This window comes from Rhinolophus ferrumequinum, chromosome 21 (assembly GCF_004115265.2).
Source record: "Rhinolophus ferrumequinum isolate MPI-CBG mRhiFer1 chromosome 21, mRhiFer1_v1.p, whole genome shotgun sequence".
Lineage (NCBI taxonomy): Eukaryota > Metazoa > Chordata > Mammalia > Chiroptera > Rhinolophidae > Rhinolophus > Rhinolophus ferrumequinum.
Window position 1 is genome coordinate 45,914,114 of NC_046304.1, and position 22,727 is coordinate 45,936,840.

At 40.9% G+C, this 22,727-nt stretch overlaps 1 protein-coding gene and 1 long non-coding RNA gene across 2 annotated transcripts in view; one reads left to right on the top strand and one right to left on the bottom strand.

Moving 5' to 3' along the window:
* LOC117013469 (uncharacterized) overlaps nt 1–2,965 on the bottom strand; it is a 32,985-nt gene extending 30,020 nt beyond the window's left edge. The window contains exon 1 of the long non-coding RNA XR_004421339.1: nt 2,875–2,965. This is a non-coding gene — a long non-coding RNA (uncharacterized LOC117013469). The remainder of the gene's footprint in view (nt 1–2,874) is intronic.
* Nucleotides 2,966–3,038: 73 nt separating this feature from the next.
* MAP2K6 (mitogen-activated protein kinase kinase 6) overlaps nt 3,039–22,727 on the top strand; it is a 99,652-nt gene continuing 79,963 nt past the window's right edge. Inside the window, exon 1 of the mRNA XM_033091464.1 lies at nt 3,039–3,353. Coding sequence (XP_032947355.1) covers nt 3,338–3,353 — 16 coding nt within the window. The 5' untranslated portion in view covers nt 3,039–3,337. The remainder of the gene's footprint in view (nt 3,354–22,727) is intronic.

The window sequence follows — 22,727 nt, forward strand, 5'->3', positions numbered from 1 at the left end:
AATGCAGAGATAAGTCTCTGATCTCCAGTAGTTCTGGGGGAGTCTTCTGGGGGAGACAAAACATAAATGAACACGCATCAGCCTTCTGAGGAGCATTAGGAGAGGTGTGCGCGAGGTGCTACAGAAGTAGGGAATCCTTCACACTGAGGGTGGTCTTAGGGTGATGCATCTTACAAGGTGGATGAAAGAAAGTGACAGCTAACCAGTATCTTCATGGACACATCAGAATGAGCTAGACAGAGAAAGGAAAAGGCCTGCCAGGCACAGGGAGCAGTGTATCTAAAAGCAAGAAGGGAGAAAACCTGGCTTCTGGCTGTAGTACCGACACAGGGCGCCAAGTGACTCTGGAGAGAAGCAGAGGCCAGGTCTTGAGGAACCAACCATACCACGCTAAGGAGTCTGGAATTGATCTCGAAAGTAACTAGAAACTGAGGGAAAGTGCATCGAACTTGCATTTTAGAAAGATCTGAAGTCCAGAAAATGACAAATATGGGGGATTAGAAGTAGGCACACAGGTTATCTCAAGATAAAACACCTGATGTACTGTTCAGTCAAAGAACAATTGTGCCAGGTTTCACTCTTGCAAATGCCATCGTGGGAGGCATTCTCCTCCTAGCAGCATTGCCATAAACTGGCAAGAAAGATCCGCGACTATACAGAGGGACAGCCCCTCCATCTGCCCAGGGATGTGGGCCGGGGAAACCTTTTACCACCAAGGCAAGAAGAAAACCTTTTTCTCCTGGAATCAAAGACTTCAAAGGGGTTGAGTCCCTATAGACATTTGTAAAACATTTCTTCCCAGAAAGAAAAATGATAAAGTTTGCTATTTTTAAACTTAGGGTTCAGGTAATGTATTGCATAGGAGTGTGAGTCTATTTGTGCAGTGGCTGGTAAACGTGTCGCTGTTCGTCGCTGTTCCTATGGGAATATGAACGACAGACGGATTTCCAGAATACAATCCATTTACCAGCAGTGAACTGTGCATGCCTGTGCAGAGAATGTACAAGCACCAACAACAGTAGCAAAATCCATTGGGCAAGTTTTGATTAGAACTCTTTCACAGATAAGGGAGTCTGGGGCAATTTCAGAGCAATGCTGCTGACCACACACTCGTAAAATGCAAACTGCAGTTAGCTCTAGGTGGTGGTTCAGGCCCAACCTAGGCTAAGGGCGGCTACGTGCAGCTCCAGCAGCTATCCTAGGGCCTGGGACTTAGCAGGGGCCCCATCAACGTTTGCAAAAGTGAATTAGATGCACTGAAATGGATCTCCACACCCACATGCTGCCCGGTTCAATTATACTTAAAAAAAAAAAAAGAAAAACCTGCTGGTTCAATGAAGTGCTGAGAGTGTGTGCAAGAAAGTGAGGAAGGAACGCAGAGAACATGGATTTGCCCAGAAAGACAGTGTAAGGAAGTGAGCTGGTCCCTGCGTCTCTGCTCAGAGGACAGAAACGCCTTCCTCTTAGGAGCAGGAGCTGACACGCACATGAGGTGACACTGATGAATGCTCAATGTCAGCAGAGGGGCTCAACTTAAGCAAATTAATGTTAGTTCCATGACCTGTCGTGTATTTGCTTTAAGAAGTGATGTGCGGATTTGTAGCTGAAACATGGTGGCCTTCTTCCCTCTGATTCATCCTTCCCCAGAAGGCCCTGGCTTCCTAGAATTCTCAATAAAATTCCAATTGGTCTCATAAGCATCATCAAATCCAGCTGGATCTTTTTTCAAAGTGACTCTTTTGGCGGTTCACTACTCACCTGACCTATCTCCAACCTCTCCCAGTTTTAAACCCCCTTGACCACTGAGGGCAAATGTACCTTCTTAAACCAATGCTTTAAGTTACACCCTTTTCCAAAAACCCTTTCACCACCTCTCAGATACCCGGGGAATAAAGTCCAAACCACTGGCCTGCCTTTTAGGCCTTGTTGTGAGTCTTCACCCACTCTCACCACTTTTACACCAGGCAACACGATATCCTTTGTGATCCCTGAAGAGGCTGTTCTCATTCCTCCACTGTGCTTGGCTCCTACCTCAGAAGCCTGCAATCCTCCATTCCTCTCTCTCTTCCTTGAAAAGCACCTTTCTGAGTCTGGTCTTACTCAGTGAAGTACAAGTCTGAGCTCCTTTCACCGCAGGCCCCCTCACTCCTCTCCATTCCTTGCATGGAATATTCTAGGCCTCTCTGGCTTCCGGTGACTTTCTCCTCCACCATGATGCCACCCATCCCTGAGCCATCAGCAGTAGTGACAAATGGACCACCCCAGGCCCTAGAAAGGTGCCGGGCACATCTTAGCTCAACAAATGTCTGTTAATTTTGTTGAAGAATTTCAAGATATTCGACTTTGTAAATTTAAGATTACCACTCCTTTTCTCCCTTAGGCCAGGGACTTTCCACCCTAGGTGAGAAAAAGCATCTAAGTATTTTAACTTTGATAGTTAGCTTTTATACATAAAAAGCAGAACTGCCTCTCTAACTCTTCAAGAAACGAGAACTTCCCAAACCCACTCCCCACCCACCCACTACTGAATTTTTGATTCCTTTAAAATAACCGACCTAGATCATTCTTACTAAATAAAACTTTGTGTCTTCACTGCAGTTGCAAAGGTAACCTTACCTCTAGCCAGCCACGTCACCAACAAATTCTCCATGAGAAAAATGTTTTTAAAAATGGAGGTGGGAGCGTAAAACATCTACAGGCAGGGACAGTACAACAGGCGCTGCCTGCACACACCCCAACACCCAAAAGGACCTACTACTGATTGAGCCAAAGCTTTTTAGCCTACTATTGTTTTTTAGCTCTTGTTTCAGGGGCTTTTCGATAACAAACATGTCCCTTCCCCTTGGCGTTGACCGTTTTTCGCCCACCACTTACTAGAGAGCGTATCTGATTCATCAGGGCGCAACCTACGTCGCACCCAGTCATCTCACTCAGCGATCCGCGCAACCACGTTTCCTTAAATCAGAGCCCGGTGGACTCTGATCCGGAACTACATTACCCAGTGGCCCCCGCGCTTAGCAGGAAGGACGTCTGCGCACAAGATACTCAGTTCCAAGTTTGGAGCTTTTAGCTGCCAGCCCTGGCCCATCATGTAGCTGCAGCACAGCCTTCCCTAACGTTGCAACTGGGGGAAACAAATCACTTTCCAGTCTGTTTTGCAAGGTGTGCATTTCCACCTTGATTCCCTGAAAGTCCATCTGCTGGATCGGTCAAGAGAAACTCCACTTGCATGAAGATTGCACGCCTGCAGCTTGCATCTTTGTTGCAAAACTAGCTACAGAAGAGAAGCAAGGCAAAGTCTTTTGTGCTCCCCTCCCCCATCAAAGGAAAGGGGAAAATGTCTCAGTCGAAAGGTAAGATCCAATTTGCATTACTTGCAAAAATGCAAAGGGTTGTGCATGCATTTATGAATGCATGGATGCAATTTTCGCCTAGCGATTGCATTTTTAAGTTTGAGGTTTTCCACAGCTCAGTTGCATTTCCTGTTTAGTATGTGTCTTTTTTTTGCAGACACAGAGAGTTCCTGTAAGGCAGGGCTTGCAGTTCAGCTGTGCATTGACGTTATTTGCATTCTTCTGCTAGGATTACTGAGCTCTTTTTGCCTTTTGCACAGTCAGGAGAGATAGAGCAGGTTGGTAGCGTCTAAATGTGCAATGCTTTATATAATTGTAAAATTCTTTCGTATGCACGCCTATTACAAGTAATTTTATGTGGAACAGAAATACAAACTTTTCAAAAGTCTGTGGGTGAAGATGAAAGGTAAAACTTGAGTTAAACTAGTAGGAAATTAATGTAATCTTATATTCCTTTGGGAATGCGCCGTTGCTGTGCCAGTATTTAGCTAAATTTCCATTGATATCCCTTTGAACATTAAGCAACTTTTGATTTTTAAAGGAAGTAAAGGTGAAGTGTGAATAATACGTTCTAAAAACGTAGAGAAGTCTGTCTCTTCTGAGATTTTGCGCTTTACACTAATTGCTTATTGGCTCACAGTATTTAGAAGCAGCAATGAGGAAGGACACTGATGTTTTATGTCTTCTCATTTGGGAGATGTGTTGCTTCTGGGTGGGGGGATATCGGGAGAAAAACTATCCTTTTAAGCATTCCACTAAGGTGGGGGGACTGTCCTGTTTCATTAACAACCATAATGAAATCTTTTAAGGGTGTAATTGCATATAGTCAGCGATAATATAATAGGTCAGAAGTTCAGGGTTATGGTTGTTTTCTTTATGTTTTTTTTCCTTCTTAAAAAATGTTTTCTACACAGTTGAATTTTGCAGGCTTAATGTCATGCTGGGGGAAGGATTAAAATAAAATTTCTAACATGGCATCAGAGAGCTGGGGAGGTGCTGTCAGGTGTTCTAGGACCCTAAGGCACTTGTTTCAGAACAAATCCTTTACCAGAGACAAAGCACTTGCCATGTGAGAAATGTGTGGGTTAAAGAGGTGAGTTAAGCACGGGGTGAGTTAGGTTACTGGGGCACAACCTAAGCAAGTAGGCAGTCTAAGTGTGACCTGGGGAGATTAAAATGTCTCATAAGCTTTCGGCCACTTTTTTTTGGAGTTGTTTGCACCACTTTTTAATTCTACCGGATGGGAATCATACCTCACAGCCCAAGAATAAAGTGATGTGTATTCTCAAGAGTTCGAAGTAGGGCTCTGCTTTCCTTTGAGCATGCAGGGGTATGGAAATCTAAAAAGCTAAGCGTTCTCAAGAACCTAGGAGTTGGCAGTATGAGGTGCACAGGTTCCTGAATAGAGGGGGAACCTCCAATCTCCTAAATGAACAGACAAGTAACAGCGTGGAAGGGACATTCCATGCTTTCAGGTATTCAAGAGATGGCACCTGGTTACTTTGTATTTTGTATATATTCACGCATTCGTTCAGTTCAGTTTAACATGTATAAATACACACACACACACTGGACAGGATTGGGGGGCATACAAAAATATTTAAAATGTAATCGTTTCCTTCAAAGAACTTACCCTGTGGTTCATGAAAGACCATGTATGGCTGAAAGAAAGCAAGTCATTATAATGCAAGATAATTGCATAGATAGTGAAGAGAAATGGCGATGTTGGAGTTTAGAGATAAAAATGATCTTCTCCCTGGGAGAGTCAGGAAGGTTTCATGAAGAAGGTGGTGGTATAGTGAGTTTATCTTTGGACCTTAGGGTCTAAACTAAATCAGGTTCCTATTTGCATTTTGGGTGCATACTCCTAAGGCAGCCCTAGTAGAGCCAGTTTTTGAGTTGAGAAGCTAAGAGTTACTAGCATGATACTCTTCCATTATGGGTATGCCCATAATAGATCAGGTACTGGCATTCTTCAAATCATTTTCCATTTATCCAGGTAGTTTTCTTAATTGGTCCCGTTCCAAAGGTGGAGGTCCCGTTCCAAAGGTGGAGGTTTCTGTCCAAAAGGAAAATTATGGATAGAAGTAGGTGATCATTTCAGAAATGACAAAGGAGCCTTGGCCTGGACTTTCAATGTGGAATTGGCCTAATTCAGTTATGGTATTCTTACATGGCCAAGACACTTTTTGCAGTACCCAACTTCTTTGTCATAATATAACCAATAAAATGGGAAGGAAAGTGAAAGGTGGATACAATCTCATAGCACTGAAGAATTTAACAACATGTTCAATTCATGGACCTTTACGAACTTTCTAGATCACTATAATTCGGTTTTACAGACCTCTAATTTAAGGCACAGCAGAGGCAAAAGAATTACAGACTCCCTGGGAGCTGGAAGGACTGGGTTACTTCTTTCCAGCCTTACCAACAGTGAGATTCCGAGAAAGAATTTCTTAAAAAGAAATTTTGTTTTCCACTGTTGTAACTTTAGGTGGTATGCTTTCCAGCTTGTTTATATTAGCTGTCTGGGGTTGAACTGACATTTTTCAAATATTAAAGTGGTAGAATGCCTTTTGAGGAAATCTGAAATGTAAGTTAACAGGAAGGGCACCCATTCCTGCACTTTACAGGAAGACAGGCTACAGGAAAAATGTGTCATCTACATTACCCGGGAGAGAAAAGCTATTGTTATCAGCCCTAATGATTGGAGGGAGGGAGGGAGGCAGGGAGGGAGGAAGGAGGGTAGTGAGGTAGGGAGGTCTGGCATCTCCCAGTTCACCTGAAAATATACAAAAAGTTTGATCCTGTTAAAATGCACTCTTTCTCAGGTCTACCTCTATTCACCATCTAAAAAATACTAGTACCTTAGTTTAAGATAGTAAATATTACATGTTCCCCTTTAAAAATTATTTTAAAATTAAAAAATGCTCCTTTAAAAATATAGTAATAGGCCAGTCATGTCATGAGAAATGTGGGTAAGGCATAATTCAGAATCTTGTAGGAGAGCGATAGACAAGGGCTTAACCCTACTATGGGATCTTTGCTTTTGTGATTAATTCCACCCTGGGAAATGAGATATGTCAATTTCTCATTCTGTGCAAATTCTTTTGTTAGGTTGTACCAGGCGGACTTGTCACGCTTAGCCTGTAATCTGAGCCAGTTACGTTTTATAACCTGGTACATCTCAGGACACAAAATCAGAATAGGTACCTTGGGTTTCCCCAAGCTGCTTTTGTATTGATGTGGCATTCAGCACTTGACAAGTAGGCTGCATGTCAGCTGCAGGGGCTTTCAGGGGAGGGGGGTCTCTGCGGTAAATTTAATGCTGGAGGAAATGGTTGAGATTCTCATCCCTTTGTTTTTCACAGATTAGTATTTTTCTAACAACTTTTTAGTATTTTAAAATCTGAAAGATCTATAAGGAATATTTTTAAAACTTAAAATAAAACTAGTATATAAATAATACTTGTTCATTATAGAAAATTTTGAAAATACAGAAAAGGAAAAAAGAAAATAAAAATCACTAGTTACCACAGTGTACATTTTGGCATATATCTGTTTGGACTTTTTTTTCTGTTTTCTGTATATATATATATATATATGTATATGAATAAACCCAAAATGTGTTGTATAAAACTAGTATTTATTTAGTTACCTTTTGTTTCACTTACTGATACACTGTGAAATATTTCCAAGTTAATCTATTTCAACATTCATAGTATCCAATTCTATTGTATTTATTTAAAGAGAACCTAATGATTATTAGCTTTTTTATTGAGGTATAATTATTATACAAAATTATATTAGTTTCAAGGTGTACTACATGATTTGATATTTGTATATATTTGGAAATGATCACAAGTCTAGTTAACATCCATGACCGTACATAGTTCCAGAATTTTTTTCTTATAATTTTGAAGATATACTCTCTTAGCAACTTTCAAATATGAAATGCAATATTATTAACTATAGTCACCATGTTGTACGTTACATCCCTGTGACTTATTTATTTTATAACTGGAAGTTTGTAGCTTTTGACCCCCTTCACTCATTTTCCCCCCTCCTTCCGCCACCTATGGCAACCACCAATCTGTTCTTTGTTATCTGTGAGAATGTTTTTTTGCTTTTTGCTTTTTAGATTCCACATATCAGTGAAATCATATGGTATTTGTCTTTCTCTGTCTGATTTACTCCACTCAGCACAATACCCTCTAGGTCCATCCATGTTGTTGCAGATGGCAAGATTTCCTTCTTTTTTTATGGCTGTATAATATTCCATTATATATACGTATATGTGTGTGTGTATATATATACATATACACACACACATATACGTATATATACACACATATATATCACATTTTTTTATCCATTCGTCTGTTGATGGACACTTAGGTTATTTCCACATCTTGGCTGTTGTAAATAATGCAAAAACATGGGGGTGCTATTAACTTTCAATATTATGAGTATTGCTATGATGATCATCCCAGTTCATAGGTTATTATGTATACTCTGGCCTTAGTATCACTATAGATCACCAATTCTTCCCCACTCTCCATTTTCTTCACTACCTTTTACACATAGCTTTTTTAAATTATTGTAAAATGATATATATTCCCAGAGAGTAAATTCAAACCAAATAGAAATTTATAAAAAGAAAATAAGAATCCCTCAAAGTTATACCACCCAGAGCTAATTACTGTTAATTTTTTGGTGACTATCTCTTTGCATACATATATACATAAGTATGCATGCTAATATTTATGCGTGCTATTTTTCACAGTATATATGCTATTTTGCAACTTACTTTATACTCTACCATACATCTCGGTCATCTTTCTATATTCATACACATGTAGTTACATCACTCTTTCCAACAAATTATTTTACAATGTAAGAATGTAGCCGTTTTCAATCTTCAATTGGACTTCCACATAGTTTCAGTATGTTTCTTTTTAAACAATACTGCAAGGAACACCTTGAACATACTTCTTTGCACATTTGCCCTATTATCTCTTTAGGATGAACTCCTATAAGTGAAGTGTTAGGTCAAAGGGAGGGCATGCATGGATATATTGCCAAATTGCCTTCTAGAGAGCTAACACTAATTAGTCCCACCAATAATGTTTGGAAGCATCCGATCTTTCCTTTTAAGCATCATGGTAAATATTGTCAAATGAATTGCTCTCCAGAAAAGTTATACCTACTTTTCTTCATCCTGAGTAGAATAATTTGAAAAAAATCTCTATCAATTCAATAAAAGTTATTAATACTTTACACTTCTTTGCATTTTTAGTAATAAAGAAGTTGAATTTTTCCCTTTTTTTTTGACATTTGTGTTTAACGTATTTGAATTTTCTCATAAAATGTATCTTTAAATTTTTAATTTGGGGATCAAATTATTTTCAAAGTTAGGCCAGAACATTCCAAAATTGCAAAGCTTAAGTAATCATGGGTTGGAAATTGGGTTCCATGCATCTAAACAATTTAATTCACTGGTGAATTTTAATTTTAACTAAAATGTCTTAAGTAAACATCACATATTTTATAAACTCATTTTGTTATGTTGTCTATAGCTATCCAGACCCGTATGAAAATAATAAGAAAAATGTAATGATCTGATTAAAATTCCAGTTTGGGAAGTAACTTACTTCTGGACATTTCTGCATTTTTAGTTATCTCTACAGGCAAAAGCAGTTTTTCTACGTTTCGTAAACAATTCTTACATAGCACATGGTTGTATTATGTGCATTGTTGCAGAATAGTTCTTTTTTTTCAGCTTCATGTGCAATGTCTAATCATAAAAGGTGGTTCACTTTAGTTGACTAGATTTGTTACAAGAATCAAGGCTAGAATCCACTTTGATGACGGCACAAGTTAAATAAGTCAGTCACACTTAACATATTCTTAACATAGCCTTCCTTAGTAAATGTGCCTATTTCTGCATACGGGGGATAAGTGATAGAATTTAAAGCCATGAAAGGAGTTTTATAGTCCAATCATCTCTTGACAGAAGAGCAAACTGAAGCCTTAGAAGTAAGTGCTTTGCCTGAAGACGTAGCCAGAGGGTAGAATTTATATCTCTTGATTCTCTGTCCCAAAATTCTTTTCATTAAACCATACACAAACACTACTAGTAATCCATATTTACAAAGCATTTTTTTTCATAATCTTTATTATATTCCACATTTTTTTTTGGTTTTGTTTGTTTTCATGAGAAGCAGACTGGCAAGGGGGACGGGCGGCTGATGGTCCAATCAGTAGGGGTTCTTTTTCTGTGCCCAAGAAATGGGGATATATGAATCATGGTGGTGGGGCTTCTTACGAGTTCTCTGCAAAAGGATATTTTGCAAATGCTTTCATTGTAATTCCCATTGCCTACACTAGATAGCTGCAAGTTTTAACCGCTGTGAATTGTTATTTGCCTTTTTTGGACAACCTCTGAAAGACCCAGCTGGGTAGCTAACGTTTCTTCTTTTATATCTTTGCATCTCCACCTCTTTTAGCAAATGCTTATACATAACAGGTGCTCAATAAATGACGATGGAAGTATTTTTTATCAGTAGGGATCTCTATCAATTTCCCCCCCCACATTTCATAAAAGTATTGGGGTCACTAAATTACAATGTCATTCTCTTCCTGTGCTTTCTTGTTTGCGTTAATATTCCCATTATATGTTTGCTTTATTTGGAAATTGCAAGGATAGCATAAAAAGCAACTTCAGATGGCTGGAGGAGTCATTTCTCCTACCGATGCCCTCTAAACAGATTTCAAGTTTGTATGATCCTTGGCTAACTAACTTTCCCTTTTAAAAATAAGCGGAACTAAGATGAATTTTCCAAAGACTCTAATGGGATAGGATTGAAGTGAATTCCTCCCTCCTGTGCTGGTCTCAGGAGCTGTTGGTAAGTTACCTCTGAACTTGAGCCTCTGAAGGGTTGTCAGAGATAATCTGAAAGTTTTTAACAGCTGCCCTATGACAAAACAAGGAACTTTGCATGGATAACCTCCAAATGAAACGATTCCCCCCTTCCACCCTGGGTTTTGTTTCCCACTCTGTCTCCTCAGATGGTTTTCCTTCCCTGAGTTGGTCCATACATTTTGGTAGTCAGTCCACAAAACCCTCTGTTTCTGCAGTAAGAGGATGTTCTGGTTATAACACAGGAAATCTATCACAAATCATGTAATTTAGTCAACTCACTTCTAAGTTGAAGCATTAAATAGATACTTGCTGGAACTCGCGTCATCTGATTTATTTTCTACTCAGTACATTCCTCCTTAAATCAGATTGGGATCAGGTGGGTTTTTTTTTGTTTGTTTGTTTTGGTTTGTTTTATAGACCATTACCTCCAAATCTCGGTGCTGATCACAACCCACACCCCTACCCCCAATGCTATCATCGTCACCATCATCACTTTTTTCATGTCAGCCACTTTTCATGTATTATGCTTTTGAACGTCACAAAAATCCTATGGGGACAGATACTGTTATCATTCATTTATAAATGAAGAAACTGAGGCTCAAATGAATTAACTAACTTGCCTGTGGCTGAGTAGGCAGTCAGCAGCAGAGGCAAAGGCAAGGCCAGGCCTGTCTGACCACAGGGCCCATGGTTATAACCAGGGGTCAGCAAATTACAGCCCGAGGGCCAAATCCAGCCCCACCTGTTTTTAAGTTCAGCCCATGAGCTAAAATGTTTTGCACATTTTTTAAATGATTGGGAAATAAATCAAAAGAATAACATTTGATGACACATGAAAATTATATAAAATTCACAGTCTGTATCTACAAATAAAGTTTTATTGGAACACAGCTGTGCTCACTCATTAATATGTTGTTCACGGCTGCTTTTCCCTCCAATATGGTAGTGGTGAGTAGTTGTGATGGAGGCTGTTTGTCCCACGAAGCCAAATTATTTACTGTCTGGGCCTTTCCAAAAAAAGTTTGATAAGCTTGCCCTTGACGACTTTACTCAATCACGGCCTGGAGTTTTTTCATGTTGAGGCCCCCATATTACATTTCTCTTTGGCCTTACTTGGAAGTTGTTAACCTGGATTACGACTCACTCGCCACTCAGCCAGTGACCTCTGGGGCCCACCCACAGGAAATGTCTGAGTGTTTCTCCTGGTTATGAGATTTGTAGGCCATTGCTCATTTCCGTTGAACTAAGCTACCCGTCTCCTTTAGCCCATCCTGGGGTCCTTTCGCCTGAGCTGCACTCTTCCTGTTTGCTTTATAGTCTTTTCTTTTTACTCCCCTCCCCTTGAGAAGCTGCTCATCAGTTCATCCCTCATTCCTTCAATCCCCCCTTCTTGATCCCCTATTTTGTTTAAAAAGCAAACAAAAATCGCCTCTCATGCTACGACTGTTGCCTGGCTTTGTTGATTATTATCATGACCCAGGTCAGAGGTTCCATCCTTTCTTTTGTGTGGCATAAAGATGGAAACTGCCCTCCATGGTAAGACAGTCACCATCTTACCCAGAGAGGTTTCCGGTTGTCATCTCTGACAAAGGTTAGAGCCATTTTCTTTAACCGCCCCCCCCCCAACCCTGGGTGACCAATACTTTTGGGGGGCATGACTATCCTTTTGCTTACAGAGTCACATAATTTGTGGGTATTGTGTGTATTTAGGAGGGCAGGTTGTGGTAAAGGGAAGAAAGGGTGAAGATGGAAGCTACGTGAAGACAAAGTAGCTTTGGTGGGATGAGCCTAGATTTGTCTCTGTATCCAGAATGAGGTAAAGTGAAGTCACAAGGAAGTGCTGATTCCTACTACCCCAGATGGTAACACCACTGCAGGTTTTTTTCTGTATTCTGGATACTGTGCTTAGGGAATGATCTCATTCTCCCCTCCTTAGGGCCTGGAGAGGCGATGCCACATTTGATATAGGAGCAAAGCGAGGCCAGAGAGGTTAAGGAACTCGCTTTAGACGTCAAGGCTGATAGTGGCAGAGCAGAGGCTTTTAATTAAGGTCTATCTGACTGCAGGATCTGAGCTCCTGGCTACTGCGCTTGAGTCGTCACTCTATAATAAATTTATGAACCTAATACCCAAAAGACATGGTTGGAGCTAGAACCCATGAATGGCTTCCCTGGAAATGTGGGCATACCAGGACCTGGGATGGTAATTGACAGGGACTAACCTGTGTCTACCTATATATAGGTTCCTTTTGACATGTTCCTTTAAGTCTCTGTTGATCATAGAATACTGGGTCTGACTCTCTCTGACTGCCGAGGTTGAATTCCAAGTACAAACTGCCCATTGGATGAAGGAACACTGGTTACAACTGGTTTACTGATAGATACTGGTCTGTATAGAGTGGAAGTTGATATTAAATGTCAGCAGTGAGTACTGATTCCATTAGCTGTCTTATAGGCTGTAACTAAGGAGACCCAAACTTTGTGTGTTTCCCTACACATCTAAGTTAAATTGTTTTAAAACAGTAATAAGAACATGGCCAGATTGGCACCATACTAAAGGAATACTCAGCCCCTTTTTGGCTCAGTGATTTCTTTTCTTCCTGGTTATTTCTATGTAAATGTAACAAGTGCAGTTTCCTTGAAATTGTGAATGAATCTATGGCTCCACTGTTTTCCTCTTGTACTAGACAGTGTTGAAGGTACTAAAATTACCTCTTTTTATGGAAGAGGAGTCAGTGGGATTGAGGAATGACTTTTCTTTGAAATTAAGGGATTCTCTCTCGGCGCTCTCTCCAGCCAAAGCAGAAGAGTCATACCTAAGCTTGAATTGTTTCCCATAATCCCATGCTGAAACCGTGGGAATAGATGGTCTGGATGTTGAGTGACAGTTACTCATTCCGTTCCTCTATTCTCCCCCGTCCAATCCCACCCGGGAAGGATGAGTTAGAGTTAAGGCGAAGGCTAGAATCTGAAAAACCAGTGGGAACAGCATCATTTTGGGAATGATTTGGGGAATCCTTCTGCAGTGAATGTGAAGAGAGAGCCTTTCTGTGATATTTGAAAACGTTATAAGCATATTCTCCTCCATGCTATTTACTCCTTCCTGCACCCCAAGCTCCTTTGCTATTTGAAAAAAATAATCCCAAAGACTCTGAACATACCTAAAGAAAGCACTGTGATAAAGGGTTTGTTCAGATCAGTTCAACAGATAAACTTCTGACCTATTGTTATGACATTTAAGACACTGTGTTAGGTGGAACTAGACAAATGCATTCCACTCTACTTTTCCACTGACTAGCTATGAGCCCTGGAAAATCTACTTAGCCTCCAGCTTCAGTTTTCTCACCTGCTATGTGGAGAGATGCATTTACTGGATTGGTATGAAAATTAAGGAAGGTCATGTATCTAATATGCTCTGGCCAGTGCTTGGCATTCATTTATTCAATAATTATTTATTGAGTGCACATCTGGATTTAAGGCATTGTGCTATAGTACGTAAGCTCACTATAAACATAGATCTGCTTCCTTCTTCTTTCCCTCTAGCCCTTAAGAAGCTTCTAGTTCAGTAAGAGGTAAGAAAAGCACCGAAATGTGTGTAATACAAGCCAGAATCCTAGATACATATGCTTAGAAGAGGTACTATGAGTTGGACGGTCCTTTGGCTGAGAGGGAGATCAGCCAAATTTTTACAATGAGCTTGGAAGTATCGATGTGATTTTCAAAGTTGATGAGGAAAGTGTGTCCTAGATCCAAAGTAGGTGGGAGAAGGAATCTTGACTTCAAATATCCAGGGGCACCACTAGAATGTTAATATAGGCAGAACAATTCCTTAGAAGAGTTAAAAAGAGAAGATGCCCTAGACAAATATTGGAGCTTGAGAGACCTTACTTGTTTCCTAAGAATTTCCTTTTTCTTACCAAGCTATATACTGGAGCTTTTACTTCTAATCACAGTAGGTTAATAAATGGAATATATCAGGTCTCGTACTTTTAGATGTTTTTGTGTTGTGGAAACTCCAGGAAATCTGGAGGTTAACAGTTAAATGAGTATATCATCATATCAGCTGGGTTTATAGACATACTGTAATTATATAAGCAAGCTGTCGGTTCGATAATCAGCGTCTAGCTAAGTCAGGGAATAGTTCCCGAAGCATGGCCACAGCTGCAATTTTCATTCTTCATAACCTGCCAACCTGCCTTTTCCATTTCTTAGTGCTTTTCCCTTTTCTAGAATCATCTGAAATCAGTTTAGGAGGAGGACAACTGTTTAATGTACTTCTGAATTCTCATTTTACTTAAGAGTGGAGCTCCAGACAGTTCTTTTACCAAACTGACTTTCTCAAGCTTGATATTGGATACCAGCAAGGGAGTTCATCAATTGTTTGTGTATTTTTAATTTCAGAAAAATTCCGTTGAAAAGATAAATATATTTAATGGAATTAATTCTTCTTCCTTTATCTTGGTTTCAAAACACAGTGCCCTAAGTTCTGGAGCTTCCAGTAGGTTGTTCCTTGGTGTAACTATGACTTATGTAGTCACCTTCTTTCTCCTCAGTGACTTTATCCAACTCAGGGTCCGTGGAGTGGGTAAGGTGATGGTCTGAGTCACTCAGTCAGTCGGGCGAGCCACAGGGCAGTTTTTGCCTCACTTCGCTGTACAGTTAAAGAGAACGTATGACCCAGCCAGGTAGGTAGGACCTGCCACCTGTATCATCTCATTCAAGTGGCTTGCCAGGTCTTCTCGCTTGGGACTTTCTTCTTGGATGAGTTTATCTTTTCATAGGTAAAGTAGTGGGGGTGAAATGCAGATTTAATTCTGGAATTGATTTAAAAGCGAGATTGAGAAATTTTGATACATTAGGGTTAGAATGACTTTTTCCAAATTCCAATCTTTTGTTATTTTTTTTCTGATGTGACCCATCTAAGAACAAGAGAGTCAGTGTTAGCCGGGGAGGGGGGTAGAGTGGACAGATGGGTGGGTGGGGGGCAGGGGATCATATATTTCTTGGTTGAATTTAACAAACATTATTAACAAAATTAAACAAATAATTTGCACTTAACACTGTGCTAGGTGCATATAAAGATGAGTAGAATTGTATCTCTACCTTCAAGAAGCTCGCAGTCCAATAGGATGTATTCGTTTGCTAGGGCTGCCATAACAAACTACCGCAAATTGGGTGGCTTACACAGCAGAAATGTGTTGTCTCACAGTTCTGGAGACAAGAAATCTGAGAGTAGTATGGCAACAGAGTTGGTTGCTTCTGAAGGCTGTGAAGGAAAATCGGTTCCATGCTTTTGATGGTTTGCTGACAACCTTTGGCATTCCTTACCTTGTAGACACATCTCCCGGATCTCTGCCTTCATGTTCACATGGTGTTCTCTCTGTGTGTTCCTGTGTCAGATTTCCCCTTATTCTGAGGACACCAGTCGTATTACATTAGGAGCTGACCCTCATCCAGTATGAGCTCATCTTAACTAATGATATCTGCAATGACCCTGGTTCCAAGTAAGATCACATTCTGAGGTCCTGGAGGTTACGACTTCAACACTGGAATTTTGGGGGGACACAGTCAGTCCATAACATGGGAAGACAAACATAATGCTACTGTGTGCCGTGCATGTAAGTTTTGCTACCAGATGCAGCTGGGGTGCTGAGGAAGGTGAAGGGCGTAACTTAACTGGAAGATCAGGAAAGCCTGTTGGTAGAGGGAGGTCATTAACTTGGTATAATGAATTTTCATTGTGGTTTTTCTCAGGAGAAGAAGTAAGTGAAAAAAAAAGGGGGTGGGGGGACTTGCCATCTGGTCGTTGAACAGACTACCTGCTCTTTCTTCTGATTTTCTTTTTTTGAAAGGAGAGCGCAGCTCACAGTGGCCCATGCAGGGATTGAACTGGCAACGTTGGTGTTGTTCTTAGCACCGTGCTCTAACCAACTGAGCCAACCCACCACCCCTCTTCTGATTTTCTGAGGGGTGTTAGAAAGTGCATGTGTGAGCACACACACATGCTGTTGCTGTATTGATTCTCAAAATTTAAGAGTCTTGTGGTAATGAGACAGCAAAACACGCTCAGTTGTTGTCACAGCTGACAGAGGTGGAGCTTGGAGTTTGCGGGAAAGGGGCATCCTTCCCTCTGTAACTAATGCAACAAAGCTTAAGAAGGAATGGGAGTAAGAACCAAGGATCTGTGGCCAGGCAAAGCTTATTTTTAGAAAAGGGCAGACTGCAAAAAAGGACTTCTCTTGCATTACCAAGTTATTACAATATTGATTATTAACAAAAGGTCTTTTCGACCGTGTGTATATATTAATGGAGTTAATAGGCAGTTTTAGTTTCTTTATGTGATCTGAGTATGTTTAGCATAAAATTGTGTATAAAAGTACCAGGATCGGTTTCAGTAAGAGGGGACGATAAGGGATGAAACTGTCAGGACATGTTGTGTGAGGTGGTTTGGGGACAAGATCAGCAGGAAGGAACTTTTCCAGCTTAGAACAGACATCCCTCATCTGTCAAATTATCCTGCCAGGGTGCTGATGGTGGTAAGCTTTAAGTGCAGGGGGCCAGGTGGGCAACCCAGAAAAAGCCGCAGGAAGGTGAATCATCCTTCAGAGCTCAGTGGATGGTCCTGGGAGTGGGGATCCAAACAGCAGAAGAACACGTGGGCAGCAGAAGAAAGGTAGAAAGTAGAAATGAGTTGAGTCACCATGGAAGGGAAAGGAAGAAATTACAATCAGGGAGGTCAGATGGAAAGCAGGGATCAGAGAGTAAAAGGGTCCAAAACACCAGGGTGCGGAAGCCAGGCATGAATGTACGTTTTTATTCCATGTGAGAAATGAGTATCCACCTCACCTGCTTCTTTGAGCTTCAGAGCAATCTTTGTTCTTCTGGCTGTTGTGTGATGATACATCATAGGAAGCCTGGGGAGGTAGGGTGTAGATGGATAGACAGAAAAAGAGCAACAGAAACTTGTTTAAAACAAGCCCAGACTTATATCTGCACACAGCGCTCTAAGTGGGACCAACAGAATCAGAGGAAAACAGGAAATAGTGAACCAGCTGGAGTGGCAGGCCACTTGGCTTAAGACTGAAAGCGGCTGGTTTCTCTCTCTCAGGTTAGGCGGTGAACAGGGTCTAATGTGAAGAAGCAGCCCTGGGATGCAATTTGCCATCCGATTCCATGGCAAAGCTGGGAAGAAGAAATGCAGATGCTAGAGGAAAGCTTGTGCTGCTCTTCTTAAAGGGGATTGGGATGTAGACGTGGTCTTCGCGAAAGCAACTGGGCAGTCGCAAGAACCTGTGCAGTTTTTGTTCCCTTCGATCCAGCATTTCTGTTTATGAGCATCTGCCCTATAATAGCTAGTGATTTTCTGAGTGCCTACCTACTATGTGCAAGGCCTTGTGATAAGCACTTTACTAATTAGCTCTACTCCTCAGAAACACCTGAAAAGTAGGTAAAATGATCCTCATTTTACAAAGGAGGAAATTGGAGCTGAGGTGACTAACTTGCCCCAGATCACACAGGTAGTGATTGCAGAGCTGGGACTTGAATCTAGTGCTTTTAAATTCCAAAGTTCACGTTTTCCACTTATGTCCTGCCATGTCAAAGTAGTGAAGAATAGAAACACCCTATTGCATAATAAGTTACACATACCTACCTGATGCACTAGGTTAGAAAGAGAGGGTAGTAATATTAATGGAAAGATGCTTACAGCCCAGGAAGAATGGATGTATACCTATATATACATGTATGCGTATATGTTTGTGTATTTGTGTGTAGTTTGGTTTTCTTCAAGTCAAAGAGTCTTTATTAGGCAGAATTTCACTGAATCCAGTTGCAGGAGGTACGGCTGAGCCTGCGTTTCGTGACTCCCGCGTTTTCATTCTCTGCCTTTATGGGGACGCTCATTCTGCTTTTCTGAGTCTTTTCTGCTTTTCCCTGCAGATCAGGCTTTTGCTAACTCATCAGTATGCAAGTGGTTTAAAAGAGCTATTAGCCCTGCATCTATACGAATCTGTCGTTTTAGGCCCCACCGTTCTTTGATTAGTTACATTCTCTGGTCTCAGATCATATTCACTATCTTGTAAAAACAAAAAAAATGTTTTCTGTCGATGAGTGGCTGCTGGGTTGGCTGGACCTGAGTTGGGGGTTCATCCTTGGGCTCACGAGGCGTAAGTCCATGGCCCACTGCCCATGTAGAAGTACTGCAGAAACTCGGGGCATGAGTGAGACAGACAAACAGATTGACATCATAAGGCAGGCAGGAAGGAAATACGTGACAACAATGAAGATGGCCGCTGAGACTTATACTTGAATGAAGTCTTGACAGTATTGTGACCTGTGGTGTTTTATCTCATTTTCATACCGTTTTTCCCCGAAAATAAGACTGGGTCTTGTGATAATTTTTGCTCCAAAATACACATTAGGGCATATTTTCAGGGGATGTCTTATTTTTTCATGTACAACAATCTACATTTATTCAAATACAGTCATGTCATCTTCTTCTGGAACATCGTCATAACGTACTAAATACGTCCGTCTGGCTGACGATCTTAACTGGGGCTGATTTTTGGCGTAGGTCTTATTTTCGGGGAAACACGGTATTTGTATACTATTAATAATGAAGACCTTGGTTATTAAAGAAAGCTATGTATCTCTTTAGATTCTCTCATTTTCAGTGAGTAGAAGTGGCCCAGACCATATACGTTACCGTTTGTTCTGTTGCCGGTTGCCTTTTATAAGGAGGCCACTTGAGCAGTAAAAAGAGCCTAATACCATCTGCTGAACAAACTGGGTCAATGCCCTTGAACCGAAAGAACACAGAAAAGGCATACTGGTGTCCTCTAATGGCTAAGTGATAAATACAGGATTAGTTTTTCCATGGTTTGATGGCTGCCCAGGTATATGTGGTAGAAAGAGTCTGGGCAATAGAGAGCTGGCAAGATGTCAAAAGGTTGGAGCCATGAAATGTTACAGCTCGTGGGGACCTCGGAAATCATCTAGGCTAAACACCTCATTTTATAGATGAAGCAGTTATGATCAAGAGAGATTAAGTAACATGGGTAATGGTGATGGTGAGCTAGGTCTGGAAGGCATATCTCCTGACATTCACACCTGGGCTGTTAGCATCCAGGTACATGCTGATGCTAAGCCAACCTTTGGCTCTCTGGGGAGCCCTTATATTCTTCCTGTGAAGACAGAAACTAACTCCTGGGGCTTAAAGATAAAAAAAAATAAACGAGGGCGCCAGGCATGGTGGAAATCAGGACCTCTGTTTACGCCATGGGCCATCAGATGGTTGAATGGGTCTGTTCAATCAGCGTGCAGCCATTCATCCATTTATTTATTCCCTGAACATTGATTAGATGCTTTTTAGTGTGGTTAACGTCTCAGAGAGAGACAACTTCTACTTGCAAGAAGCTCATGTCTAATGGGGGACAGACGTAGGTATCAACATTTGTGACGCAGCGATAGCTCCAAGGAAAAATGATTAATTGCTTGGATCTTGGAACATGAATGGGAGAGTCAGAGAGTAGGAGTGGGGGAGTCAAAGTAAACCTAGCTCTGGTCAGCGTGTGGGGCACTGTGAAATGGCACGAGTGTGCAGGACACCCTAAAGCTCTGTGTGGTTGTTGGAATGTGGGTTCATCTAGCAGAGCAGTGAGAGACGTAGGAAAAATAGGCAGCGGCCAGGGTTTGGAAAGCCTTGCGCTTCAGGAGGCATTCATTACCCGACTCAAATACACACTATGAAGTACGGCAGAGACAGGGTTTCTTCCAGCGGCTATATTTAATATCATTTTGTATTTTAGACTCAACTATGCCTCTATGTCCCTTAGCAACAGGTTTTGTTAATATTCTGAGCTCAGTATGAAATGGAGAGCCAAATTGGCATTGGAGAGCTTTCCGTTGGCACATCTATGACTAGCTTTCTTTATCACTTAGGGGGAAAAAAGATATTAACCTTTGTAGGGAAGAGAGTTTGCCGGGGTTGATTAGTACTGAGCGTGGTTTTCTTTAACTACCATTTGATGACTCAACTCATAATGGCATTTTGTTGGCCGTTCACCAACTTACACTTGCCTCCGATTGACAGGGCACGCCTTGAGGTCTGATTATACGGTTTTCATTCATTTGGGCCTGTCTTCTACCCTGCGTTGTATGTGTCTTAGCTAACTAACTTGACATTCCTGCCTGCCAGCCCCCCATGAGCTTGTCTTTCACCCCCATTTGCTTTCTTCATGAGGTCACGCAAGTGCTACTTACATTTGAGTGCCTGCCATTCTGGAGGTTTGACAGAACGGAAACCCCAGCCTCTGTGTTCGAGAGCAGGAGATTCTGGACCTTCAGAAGTCAGTCTTTGATCTCTGGAAGAAGAGAATACCCCCCAGTTCTGGAGTCTTACAGAAATGCTGGAGGCAGCACCTAGGGGAAGACGAAATGCTAAACCAAACCTAAGGTGGTCTCCCAAATTTCATAAAGCAGCAAATATTAGCTTTCAGCTTTCTTTTTTCTAACTGGTAATTTCCAGAGCCTATGTCTACCTACAGCCTTGCGTAGTTCTTAGCAAACTTAGCAACAAATCAGAGGGGAAAAAAAATTAACGAGTTATCTGTATTTTTAATTACATTTGTGATCTCATCTACTTTCTACATTCTATTTGTTTTAAAGAAATGCCTAATTCGGTTGGGAGGATACATTAAGGCTAAAACATGCAGAGAATACAGAGATATATATGGTGCAAATATAAAATTAAGAAGGGTGAACGCTAACAGATGAAGTATTTCCAACATTTCACCTTTCCTCTATTCCAGCTGGGCTCAAGAAAATCATCCATGGTTTTATTGTTTTTGCAGAGTTGGAAGAAACGAACTCCTTAAACCAGACTCAAACAGTAACCTGAATTTATGTAGAACTGGATTCATAAATTATTTTCCAAAATGCATTTATCTGTTGTCACTCTGCTAAGAATAAAAGGTAAATAATGGAGCTTGAGGAAGAACTTTGTTTTTTGTATGAGTTGTAAATGCAAGGATATATGACCAAGAAAGTTTCTGAAGTCTTCAAGAAAAGGACAGACCAGCTTTATGGGTTGGTTTAGATCTGATGGTCCTAAAAGTTACAAAATCTAAAATGTAGTCCAATCATTTGGAATTGATTTAAAAGAAAAAAATTAAATGTGCTGCCAGCAGTGTTAGATTGTCAGACTGCAAACAACACTTTCAAAGAAGTGAACAGCTGTCACACTTCTCTGTCCTCTGAAGAGATTTAGCTTGGAAAGATAACAGGTTTGCAAATTAACAGATCTCATCTAAATTCCATCCTTTTCCCCTGGAGCCTTTGCAACCCTAACCGCACCCCCCCCCTCCAAGAGCTCAGTCCTTTGCTTCTCTTGATCCAAAGAGCATTTGCTTCCTTTTTCTCATTGTTGGATATGCTAGTTACAGGCAGTTTTAAAATGAGAATTAATGAAGAAATGCTGTCTTTTTTTCCTCCATTTTATAATAATGACTCTACAGTAAATATTCTGCATGTATTTTTATAAAAATGACTGGATCGGGGCTTTTGCTCTGGTTAATTATAGATTGGAAAGAAGTTTAAGAACACCGTTCTGTCCTGTTTACTGTTTGATCCTCAGTGCCAGGCTCTGTGCCCAGCACATTATAGGTGCTCAAGAAGTATGTTTGACTAAATTATTTATTAGCAGTGTACAGAGTTAGCCTTATGCAGCCTAGTACAGTGGACTAAGGTGGTCTTTGGTGAATTCAGTCTCCCTTTTTTAGCCTTTCCTCTCACTTCTCAAAGGCGAACTTCTTATCTCACCGGCTGAATCCTCATGCATCTTCTTTATAGATGTATATTTTCTACTGTGGTGGAATACACATAATAGAAGACTCAATGTTGAAGTGATGTAAAAACATACAATTCTGTGGTTTTTAGTGGATTTACAAGGTTGTGCAACCATCACCACTCTAGTTCCAGAACTTTCTTATCACCACAGGTGGAAAGCAGTCACTCCCATTAAGCAGTGACTCCCCACCCCCTTTTCCCCCCACCATGCATCCATGCTCTGACCTGTCTTCTTTCTCTGTCTCTATCCTTTCACGGGTTCATCTATTCTGAGCAATAATAAGGTTGCCATTTATTAGATGCCTGTAACAGTCAAGCACTCAGTGGGATTATGAGGAAGGTTCAGAGACATACATATAAAGTCAGGTTTATTATTTTGTTTCAGGGATGTGAGAACTGAAGCTTGGGGAGGTCAATTTACTTCTCTAGGACATGTCAGTTAGGAGGCTGTGGTGCCATAGTTTGAACCCCCGTCTTTCTGATCTCAGGGCCACTACTTCTGGAGTGATGTTATCTTTGCTTTCTGAGGATCTAAAGTTATCTACCTGACCCCACTCCCCACTCCATTCTCTTTGTTTGCCCTCTTCATTCTCACCCCCAACCTCC